The sequence below is a fragment of the Lactuca sativa genome, chromosome 1 (genome assembly GCF_002870075.4).
Source record: "Lactuca sativa cultivar Salinas chromosome 1, Lsat_Salinas_v11, whole genome shotgun sequence".
NCBI lineage: Eukaryota > Viridiplantae > Streptophyta > Magnoliopsida > Asterales > Asteraceae > Lactuca > Lactuca sativa.
In genome coordinates this window covers 142,901,442-142,912,374 of record NC_056623.2, presented here as the reverse complement: position 1 = coordinate 142,912,374, position 10,933 = coordinate 142,901,442, and the positions used below count along the sequence as shown (strand labels likewise).

The window sequence follows — 10,933 nt, the reverse complement described above, 5'->3', positions numbered from 1 at the left end:
TATTTAACGGAAATTCAGAGCTTTAACTAAACTTTACTTTTAGGAAAATAAGGGTTTTTCCTGGGATAACTGAACAGTTCTTAACTAGATCGAGTAACTAAATGGATAACTCAATTATTCTTATAAGAAAATATGGGATTTTCTTGGATAACAAACTTTCCGAAAAACCAAAGGAAACTTGTACATTTTCAGAAAATGAACATCTTATGAACTCACCAGCTTTATACTGATTTTCAAACTGCTTGTATTCTCAGGTCCACGTTAGACAGGTACCCAACAATCCTTTTGGCGAAGACGAAGTGCGTAGAAGACACGTCTGTACTTTTGTTCATATGATATATATATATATATATATATATATATATATATATATATATATATATATATATATATGTATGACACTTCCAACATTTTGATTTCAAACAAATGTAATAACTTTATGTAATGTATTGCTTTGTGTTTACTATGCTTACTATGTACATTGGTTGTGATATTCATGACGTCCTCCACCCCGGAACGTTTCCGCCTTCGGTTTCGGGGTGTGACAGATTGGTATCAGAGCCCTTGTTTATAGTGAACTAGTATACCAAACCTTACATGGTATAAGACTACAAAAACTAAGGGGCCTAAGTGCTCTGAACTAAAAGTATACTCTAAAATATAAGTATTTTCAAGGGTATACAAGTATACCTAACCGTCTAAATCCGTAACTACAAGTAGAACAGAACATAAGTAAATGGGTGTTGTACGCTGCGGTTAAACCTGGACAGTTATGTAGTCGTGTCTAGGATCAATATAGCCTGGCCAACTATATTCACTCGAGACACGGCCAACATGTGCTTGGGAGTGATTGTGGTATGCGGCATGCCTAAAACTTACCTAATGCCCAAACAACGAGTCATCGCTGCAGCGAATCATGAAATACTATGGGAGTATTTCTCGAGCCAAATTTGTTATAGAAATCCTCATTCCAACATTACTTCTCAATCATTCCTTTAGCGATAGTTTATCTGCTTTGATAACTCTTTCCTGCTTTATCGCTTAATAGAATACTATATCTGTCTTAATGAGATATCCCATGTTCCATATCTCTTGATTCAATTCAGAGGACTTATGATCCTCTCTTTCCTGATCTTTTTAGAACAAGATGCCTCCAAGAAAGAGACCCAGCTCAAAGAACAACAACAACCCTCCGCCACCACCTCCTCCCCAATTTGATCCTGTGATGTTCCAGGCAGCTGTTACTGCCGCAGTGGCAGCCGCCATGTCTCAAATGAACCCCGGTGGTTCAGGAGGTGGTCCTCAGCCCCAAAACCAAGATGATATCCAAGGACACCGGAAGGAGTGTTCCTATAAAGATTTTATGAACGCGAAACCCACATCCTTCGATGGCACTGGAGGTGTCATTTCCCTAACCCGATGGTTCGAGAAAATCGAATCTATTTTCGAAATTTGTACCTGCTCTGAATCGGATAGGGTGAAGTTTTCTGCCTGCACGTTCACCGATAAAGCCTTGACTTGGTGGAACGGCTGAGTCAAATCCCTTACTCTACCCGTAGCCAATGCCATGGGTTGGGAAGCCATGAAAGAACTTCTGCTTGCAGAGTACTGCCCTTGGGGCGAAATGCAGAAGCTAGAACACGAACTCTGGAACCTGAAGATGCAGGGTTCCGAAATAGTCGCTTATACTTCAAGATTCGATGACTTGGCGTTACTCTGTCTGGGAATGGTTACCCCGGAGAGTAAAAAGATTGAGAGGTTCATCTGGGGGTTGACCCAGCCAACCAAAGGAAATGTCTTGGCTGTGAAGCCAGACACCTATAACAATGCTAAATGTCTTGCGCAAATCCTGATCGATCACGGAGATAACCCTCATGAGGAGACCACCACGTCTGAGCTAATTAAGAGTAGTGGTGGAAGTAAAAAGGAATTTTGGAACAAGCGGAAGGCCTAAAGTACACAGGGATCCTCCAAGAAACAGCAAACGGTAGCAGTCCACGCTGCTACTGTCTCTTCTGTTGTTTCTGCTGTTGGTTCCACTGCTCAGACTCCTACCAGCGGATATACCGATACCCTTCCTTGGTGCGACAAGTGCAGCTACCATCATCGTACTCCCGGGCCATGTCGCGAAAGACTTTGCAACAACTGTGGCAAGAAGGGCCACCTTGCTCGAAACTGTAGAAAACCAACCCAACCAACCAATCAAGCCTCCGGAGCGGGAATCAGTCCGGCCTGCTACGGTTGCGCAGAAGCCGGGCATTTCAAGCGAAACTGCCCTAAGGCAGCAACAACTGGCAGCACAGGGAGAGTCCTAGCTATGGGACAAGTTGAAGCAGCCGCCGATACCACCATTGCCACAGGTATATATCCTTCCTCGACAGCCCTTATACATGCGAACCTTTTCGATTATATTGTTGAAAGAAAATCTGTTATCTATTCAATCAAACATCATCTTAACCTTAGTCCTCCATTAGTAACCGAAATGTCTACCGTTGAGGTGTCTAACAACGAGAAAGAGGGCGTTAGCAATAGATTCATAGGTTGTACCCTTACCTCGAACGATCATTCTTTTCCCGTCAACCTAATGCTAGTTCCAAAGAGAGCTTTGATGTTATCCTCGGCATTGATTGGTTGAGTTCCAATCATGCGGATATCCTTTATTATGAAAAAGCCATCCGTCTCAACCTTCCCTCTAGTCAGATTCTCACGATCTATGGCGATAAGTTTAACTCAAATCTTCATATCATTTCCTGCATCAAAACTCAAAAGGTTTCTCCGAAGGGAGTGCCATAAATTCCTAGCCTATGTGACCATCGACAAATAGGAAGTTGCATCCCCGAAGTCTGCAACTTTTCTGGTATCTTTTTCCGAAGAGCTTCCAGGAATTTCTCCCGAGTGTCGAGTCGAGTTTCACATCGACCAAATTCCTGGAGCTACTCTCGTAACCAAGCCCTGTATCGATTAGCGCCAGCAGTAATGCAGGAGTTTTCCAGTCAGCTACGAGATCACAAGAATGATATTTCCAAAACAGCATTCGGGACTCGATATAGTCACTACGAAGATGTAGTGATGCCCTTCGGTCTAACCATTTTCTTTGGCCATGTAGTAATCGAAGAAGGCATGTTACCTTCTGAAACGTGAATCCCGAGGTACATAGAACTTTTCGAAATTCTCATTTGGATCAATCCCGTAGCATACAAACTCCGACTACCCTCAGAACTTAGCAGCATCCATCCGGTATTTCACGTCTCTGTTCTTAAGAAGTGTCTACCCGATGAAACCATAGTAATCCCTTTGGTGAGACCGAAATCAACGAAATTCTGAACTTCATGGTAACACCAATCGAAAACATAGATCAAGAGGTTAAACGTATGAAACAAGCCGTATGCCGATAAGTGAAAGGTTCCCCGAAATGCCATGCGAGAATCCGAATTCACTTGGAAGCGTGATGATCCAATAGAACAGAAGTATCCGTATTCTCTTTCCAAATCAGCGAGTCGCATCTAAAGTTTGAATTTCGGGACGAAATTCTCTCTAACGGGGGGACAATGTGACAACCCGAAGTTCGTTTCGTCATCGTAACCCGGTTCTGTTAATAAAGCCGTTACGTTCAAAATTTCCCGTTAACTTTGTTTTAATTTAATTTATTTGCGACTTCTATTGAAATTTCATAAGTGTCGGGATACATTTTAATTCATTAAAATATTTTCTATTTTCATTTAGAAAATATTTAGTTTCATCTAAGTCATAATCACGGTAAATTAATCGGGTGCAACCAAAAGCCTCGTCTAACGTCAGTATCGGGTAGAATTCCACCGTGTCCCAAACTTTGAGCATATATCAAGTTTAGAGAGCCTCATTTGAAGCCTTTTCCACTCTCTCTCTACTCTCTCTCTACATTCTCTCTCTAAAACTCAAAATCAAGCCAAAATCATCAAAATCAAGCTCCAAATCATGAAGGTAACTATCCTAGCTCCTAGTATAACACCTTTGGCCTTCAAATTCGTGAAATATATGAGGAATAGGACCATAAACATGTGTTTACGGTCCTAGAACCTCCTTAGGCCGTGAACACATGTAATAAGGGTTTTGAGCCATAAAACCCTTCCATACCTCATTTGGAGCTTAGATACGACTAAGGGACATATTTGCATGGACTTAGAACACCTTTAACTCTTTATTTGGGGAAAAAGCATGAGTTTACGGCCCAAGCACATGCTTGGACATAAACACCTATTCATGAGGAGTAAACTCCTTTTTAGGTGTTAAAATGCCACTTACACACCTCATAAGCATTAGAATGAAGTCTAGAAGCAACCACAAGCAAGATAAGAGCCTTAAACATGCTAGACCAACCCCCATAGGAGCTTACGGCCGTAAACCCCCCCAAGAATGGGTTCTTAGGCCGTAAACTCCTAAATCATGGTCAAATGGTGCCTTAAATTCATTCCATGGCTTGTAGAATTAGCTAGAAACACTTGTAAAGACCTATGACCAGCAAAACATCAAAGGATTGAGTGTGGGGGAGTTTATGGCCGTAAACTCCTAGTTTACTGCCATAAACTCCATTAAATGATCCATATGTGAGTTTAATCCATTCCAATGCCCTAGATTTGTTCCTAGTTAATTTTCCCAAGTGATATAAGGCCATTTAGCATCATAGAACACCCCACCATGAGTTTACGGCCGTAAACTCATAGGGAAAGGGTCATTAGGGCCGTAAACCCTCTTATGAGTTTACTCTTGAGGAGTAAACTCCATATCCAAGCCTTATACGTCCTTAGATGTCACCCAGGTCACTCTAAACACTTATTTTGAAGTGTTTTCGCCTCGTGGAGTGTATAATCTTATCTAATTAGTGATTCAAAGTATAATTAGATACAATTGTGTATCATCTCATATTACATATCAAGCCCCAATCTAACACTTAGCATCCTAGACGACACGTTCTTCGACTGGTGAGTTCATACCCCTACGCCTTTTTCCGTGTATTTCAATGCTTTCAGGTGGGAATACATGCAAACTATAAATGTTTTTCAAAACCTAAAACTGATGTATTTCTATAAATATCTAGCTAACTTTTAGATATCTTTACCCCTTATGTATTATGCTGAGCATAAGGGATGTTTTATCGATTATAACTTCATGGATTTCAGTAAAGGAAACAATTAAATCAATCAAATTATTATGGGAATAATTTGGGATCTTTAGTTCTTATTTAACAAGCACAGATTTATGTAAAGCTTTTAGATAAACTATGTCTGATTCCGTTTATCTCTGTTTAAGTTGGAGTATTTTGCCAGATAATTCCATTGTATTTAATTATTTTCACTGTATTATGTTTCAAAATGATTAGTATGTTTGATAACGTCTGAAAACACTGTGAGTAATTTAACACTAGCTTGTGAGATTCGTCATTACCCATTGGGTTATCAGTAAATCCTCTCCGGAAGTGTAACCAGAGTCTCCAGGAGGGAGAGCGTGGAATTTGTGAATAGATCTATTCGGGACTGACAATCTCACACCTAAACTGCTAGCTACAGTTAGGCGAGCACGCCTGGGGTGACAAGTTCTGGAAATCGCCCGACGTCTGACAAACGTCAAGGAGGTCTCGGTGTCGTATCAACATGGTTACCCGACTCACAATACGTATTAATATAAGTTTATTCACGGGTCTGATTTTATATCTATCTTCAACCTATAGTATATGTATCGGGTACGGGATGGTGGTCCCATGGTTTTGAATCTATATCTAGTACGGGATGATAGTCCCATGGTTTTCAATCTATATCTAGTATGGGATGGTAATCCCATGGTTTTGAATCTATATCTAGTACGGGATGATAATCCCATGGTTTTCAATCTATATCTAGTATGGGATGGAAATCCCATGGTTTTCAATCTATATCTAGTACGGGATGGTAATCCCATGGTTTTCAATCTATATCTAGTACGAGATGATGGTCCCATGGTTTTCAATCTTTATCTATCTATAGTTTCGTGTATATCAAACTATTTTATATCTAGTACGGGATGGTATTCCCATGGTTTTATATCTAGTACGGGATAGTAATCCCATGATTTTCAATATATAGTTTTACGTATTAAACTATACACAGTTGTATTTAACGGAAATTCAGAACTTTAACTAAACTTTACTTTTAGGAAAATAAGGGTTTTTCCTAGGATAACTTAACTGTTCTTAACTAGATCGAGTAACTAAATGGATAACTCAATTATTGTTATAAAAAAATATGGGATTTTCTTGGATAACAAACTTTTCGGAAAACCAAAGGAAACTTGTAAATTTTCAGAGAACGAACATCTTATGAACTCACCAGCTTTATGCTGATTTTCAAACTGCTTGTATTCTCAGGTCCACGTTAGACAGGTACCCAGCAATCCTTTTGGCGAAGACGGAGTGCGTAGAAGACACGTTTGTACTTTTGTTCATATGATATATATATATATATATATATATATATATATATGTATATATATATATATATGTATGTATGTATGTATGTATGACACTTGTAACATTTTGATTTCAAACAAATGTAATAACTTTATGTAATGTATTGCTTTGTGTTTACTACGCTTACTATGTACATTGGTTGCGATATTCATGACGTCCTCCGCCCCGGAACGTTTCCGCCTTCGGTTTCGGGGTGTGACACTCGAAATTGTTCCAACCAGGCATTTGTGCATTTTTCAACACCGAGGAAAGAAAACGAGTCTCGAGGAAGGACTCTAAAGAGAAAGTCCTCGAGATCTCGTCTTCGTGAAAATGATCGGAAAATTCATAATATTACGAAAAGGGTCGATATTAAACGGAACAAACAGGTTTTCTCTAAACCGACCACAGGGACATTATCGAAATCGACTGAGGCTGAGCCAAGGTCAATTTCGTCAAAGGGTGCGTCTGGATCTTCGACTAATTTTAGCCAAAAATCTAAATGCTCAAAGAAAAAGAAAAATGTTTCTAAGTCATCAGTGAACATTTTAAAACATAACTACCAATGGGTGCCCCAATTCTATAATTGTCTGATCATCTTCATCCTCTGAAAGTGTTTTTGATATTAATGAAAATTTGAAAAATCAAAAGGGTTAATATTTGAAAGTCCTAGGTAAACCCAGGGTTGTAATGACCTGGGTCCCCAAATCTAAATAATCCCGCTCATTGTGCAGGAACAGCTGCGGAGGAATGTTGTCAGACCTTGGTATGTCAACAGCGGTTGTTCCAGGCATATGACAGGAGGCATCTCCCAGTCGCACAACATTCAAAACTTTAACGGGGGATACGTTTCCTTTGCGGGAGGAGATGGCGGAAAAATCACTCAAAAAGGAACAGTTTCCAATGGAGTGCTGAGCTTCGAGAATGTTAATTACACGCCCGAGTTAAAGCACAGTTTGTTAAGTGTTTCTCAGATTTGTGACAGGGGTTATTCCACTCACATCACCGATAAAGAATGTCTAATTCTGAAGCTAGGCATTGTTATTCCAGATGAATGGATTCTTGTGAAATCAAAACGGGATGGAAATTATTACATCATTGACATGAACAACAATCTTCTTGAACAAGTCACTTGCCTATTCTCAAAGGTTTCTGAGCAAAATGCTATGCTATGGCACCGAAGACTCGGACATGCTAACGCAAAGAATCTGAATCGACTTGCAAAGAATGACATGGTGCGTGGACTTCCTATCAGAGATTTCATCACGTTTGAAAAGTGTGTATCATGTGCCCAAGGAAAGCATCACAGAAAACCACACTTTCCAAAATAGGTCAAATCAATCAACCAGGTCCTCCAATTGTTGCATATGGACTTATTTGGTCCGGTCAACGTCCTCAGCATCAACAAAAATTCATATTGTCTGGTTGTGATCGATGATTTCTCGCGATTCACGTGGGTCTTCTTCCTATCCAACAAATCTGGGGTTGCTGACTTGATTAAGAAGTTTATTGTGATGATAGAGAACCAGACCAACCACTGGGTGAAGGCGCTCAAAACTGACAACGGGACGGAATTCAAGAATGTCGTTCTCAATCATTTTTGTGTGGAAAAAGGGATAGTGCGTCAACACAGTGTCGTTCGCACATCGCAAAAAAATGGTGTTGCTGAGCGGCGGAACCGAACTCTTCAAGACACTGCGAGGACGATGTTATGTGACTCCAAACTTCTAGTTTTCTTTTGGCCCGAGGCGATCAACATGGCATGTTATGTTCAAAATCGTGTTCTGATCAACAAAGCTCAAATGAAGACTCCATATGAAATTCTCTACGGCCACAAGCCATTTGTTAGTCAATTTCGTATCTTTGGTTGTCCTTGCACCCTACTTCATCTGGAATCCAATCCCAAATTCAACGCCAAAGCCGATGATTGTTACTTTGTGAGGTATGCTGCTCTCACGGCATACAGGATCTACAATAAAAGGACAAAGCAAATTGTAGAATCCTTTGACGTGCGCTGGTTGGAGGAGAATGACACGGATGCCAGAGTTGGTCCAGATATGTTGTTTGACTACACATCTTTATTCAAATCGTTCAATGTATTTTCAGATGATCTGTCTGGTTCCTGCTCTAGCTCGAAGACTATGATTGAAGATGAGGACGAAGACGTTGTTTACAAACCACCGGTGGTGTCTTCTACGACTCCTATAGTGGATACATATGTTCCAAGTAATTTGTCTGATTCTCCATGTCATCAAACCAATCCAGATGCTGATGTCACTCCTCTTACTCCTAATGAAAGAGAGTTCATTTCCATAGATGCTTCCGGTGCTACTCAAACATTTATGGAACTTCTCTTTCATGAACCAATTGCTAACGAGTTTGTGGCAAGCCCCTCTCACGATTCTAGTTCGCCCGAGGTGGTTCATTCAGTAGATGATGGATTTGTCAATATTCACAACCTTCCTGTAATGCTCAATGACATTAGCCAGGAGCTTCCTTCTAGAATTCAACGTGATTATCCGATCGAAAACGTCATTGGTCAGGTGGGCGACAGTGTTTGAACAAGGAGTCATAATGGAGATGTTAATACATATCTTTACTCTTGCTTCATATCTCAAATAGAGCCAAAGAATGTTGAAATGGCTTTGAATAAGCCCAACTGGGTGGATGCTATGCATAAGGAATTGAATCAATTTGAAAAGCTTGGGGTCTGGAAGCTAGTTGAATTACCTAAGGGCAAGAAGTCACTCGACACACGTTGGGTCTATCGAAACAAGTAAGATGATTCGGGGGTCATTGTATGAAATAAGGCATGATTAGTTGTACGTGGATTTCGCCAAATTGAGGGTCTTGACTACACTGAAGTTTATGCTCCGGTAGCTCGTTTGGAGGCTATTCGCATCTTCCTTGTGTATGCTTCCTACATGAATTTCACTATTTACCTGATGGATGTCAAGACTGCCTTCTTGTACGGCGCTGTGAAGGAAGAAATCTATGTTGATCAACCTCCTGGGTTTGTCAATTCAAAGTTTCCAAATCATGTCAACAAGTTGGACCAGGCGTTATACGGGTTACACCAAGCTCCAAGGGCGTGGTATACAACTCTTACGAAGCACTTGCTCGAGAATGGCTATTCACGGGGGACAATCAATCAAACCTTGTTTATTAAGCATGTTGGTACCAATCAGATTCTCGTTCAAATCTACGTCGGTGATATCATTTTCGGGTCAACGAGTTCAAAGTTGTGCAAAGAGTTTGAAAGCGTTATGAAGAAGACGTTTGAGATGAGTTCCCTGGGAGAAATGACCATGTTTTTGGGGCTTCAGGAAGACTCAACCGGAATCTTGATACATCAAGCCAAGTATGTTGAAGATATGCTAGAGAAGTTCGGGTTTGGAGACGCAAAACCTGCACTAGCACCGATGGCCGAGAGACCACTGTTGACTCCAGATATTGAAGGCGAATTTGTAGATCAAACTGACTACAGATCAATGATCAGATTGTTGATGTATCTAACCGCAAGCAGGCCAGACATCATGTTCGTGGTTTGTCAATGCGCATGATACGAGTCTAATCCTAAACTTTCACATCTTATTGTTGTCAAAAGAGTTTTTCGGTATCTCAAAGGCAGCCCAAAATTGGGTCTTTGGTATCCGAAAAATTCCGAATTCAATTTATATGCTTTTGCTGACAGTAATTACAGAGGTTGTGAGCTTGACAAGAAATCAACGTCTGGAGGAAGTCAATTTCTTGGTAATCGGCTGGTGTCATGGCAGGAAACCAAAGCTGAATTATCTAGACTCTGTGTTCGATACGCTGGTAGGCATGAAAGATTTAAACGGACTTGACTAGGTATAGATGAACTTAAGGAATCTAGAGATTTGACAAATCTTAACTTAGATGGTTCCATTTAGCCTGACAATATGTGACATCCCCAAAAAATCTCGGCCAGAAAAGACCGATTTCATTTATGCTTTTTAAAACATTTTCAGAGTAAATCCATTTGATTTTAAAAGAGATGCGGAATTTGTTCCCAAAAACAAAACATGATAAGATAGATATTTATCAAAACATTTCATATAGAAATATGATTTCATTTCATAATCAAAAGTCGGGATGTCATGTTCCGATACAGATCATAAAGCATAAACGATTACATTACAAGTCGTTTAACAAATATATACATATGCAGACTTGTAAACAAAAATGACTTGATGATTCGCCCATCTTAAACTCTTGCGCCACTTCCTGTAATACAATTAAACTGAGTGGGTCAGGCTTGGGAGCCTGGTGAGCATATAGGGTTTTCAAACCCACAATAATTATATTTAATTTCATCAATCAACAATAAACCCGATTACCCATTCCCGTTATCCTCACCTTACGTTCCTAAAAATAACGTCTATTATAAGGAACTTATTTCAGGATTTTCATCGGGACGGACATTACTGCAGAGGGGCTTCCTCAACAATAAGT

At 40.1% G+C, this 10,933-nt stretch overlaps 1 protein-coding gene across 1 annotated transcript; it reads left to right on the top strand.

Annotated features, from left to right (window-relative positions):
- The first annotated feature begins 9,096 nt into the window (after nucleotides 1–9,096).
- On the top strand, nucleotides 9,097–10,020 carry LOC128127951 (uncharacterized mitochondrial protein AtMg00810-like). The gene is made up of 2 exons (XM_052766701.1): nucleotides 9,097–9,219; nucleotides 9,646–10,020. Exons 1-2 carry the CDS (start codon nucleotides 9,097–9,099, stop codon nucleotides 10,018–10,020), a joined length of 498 nt encoding a protein of 165 aa, XP_052622661.1.
- Nucleotides 10,021–10,933: the final 913 nt, after the last annotated feature.

Bases quoted from the DNA above. Each gene is read 5' to 3' on its own strand.
- LOC128127951 (XM_052766701.1), top strand. From the start codon at position 9,097: ATGGCTTTGAATAAGCCCAACTGGGTGGATGCTATGCATAAGGAATTG. The intron at 9,220-9,645 runs GTCTATCGAAAC...GGTACCAATCAG, and splicing joins AGTCACTCGACACACGTTGG to ATTCTCGTTCAAATCTACGT.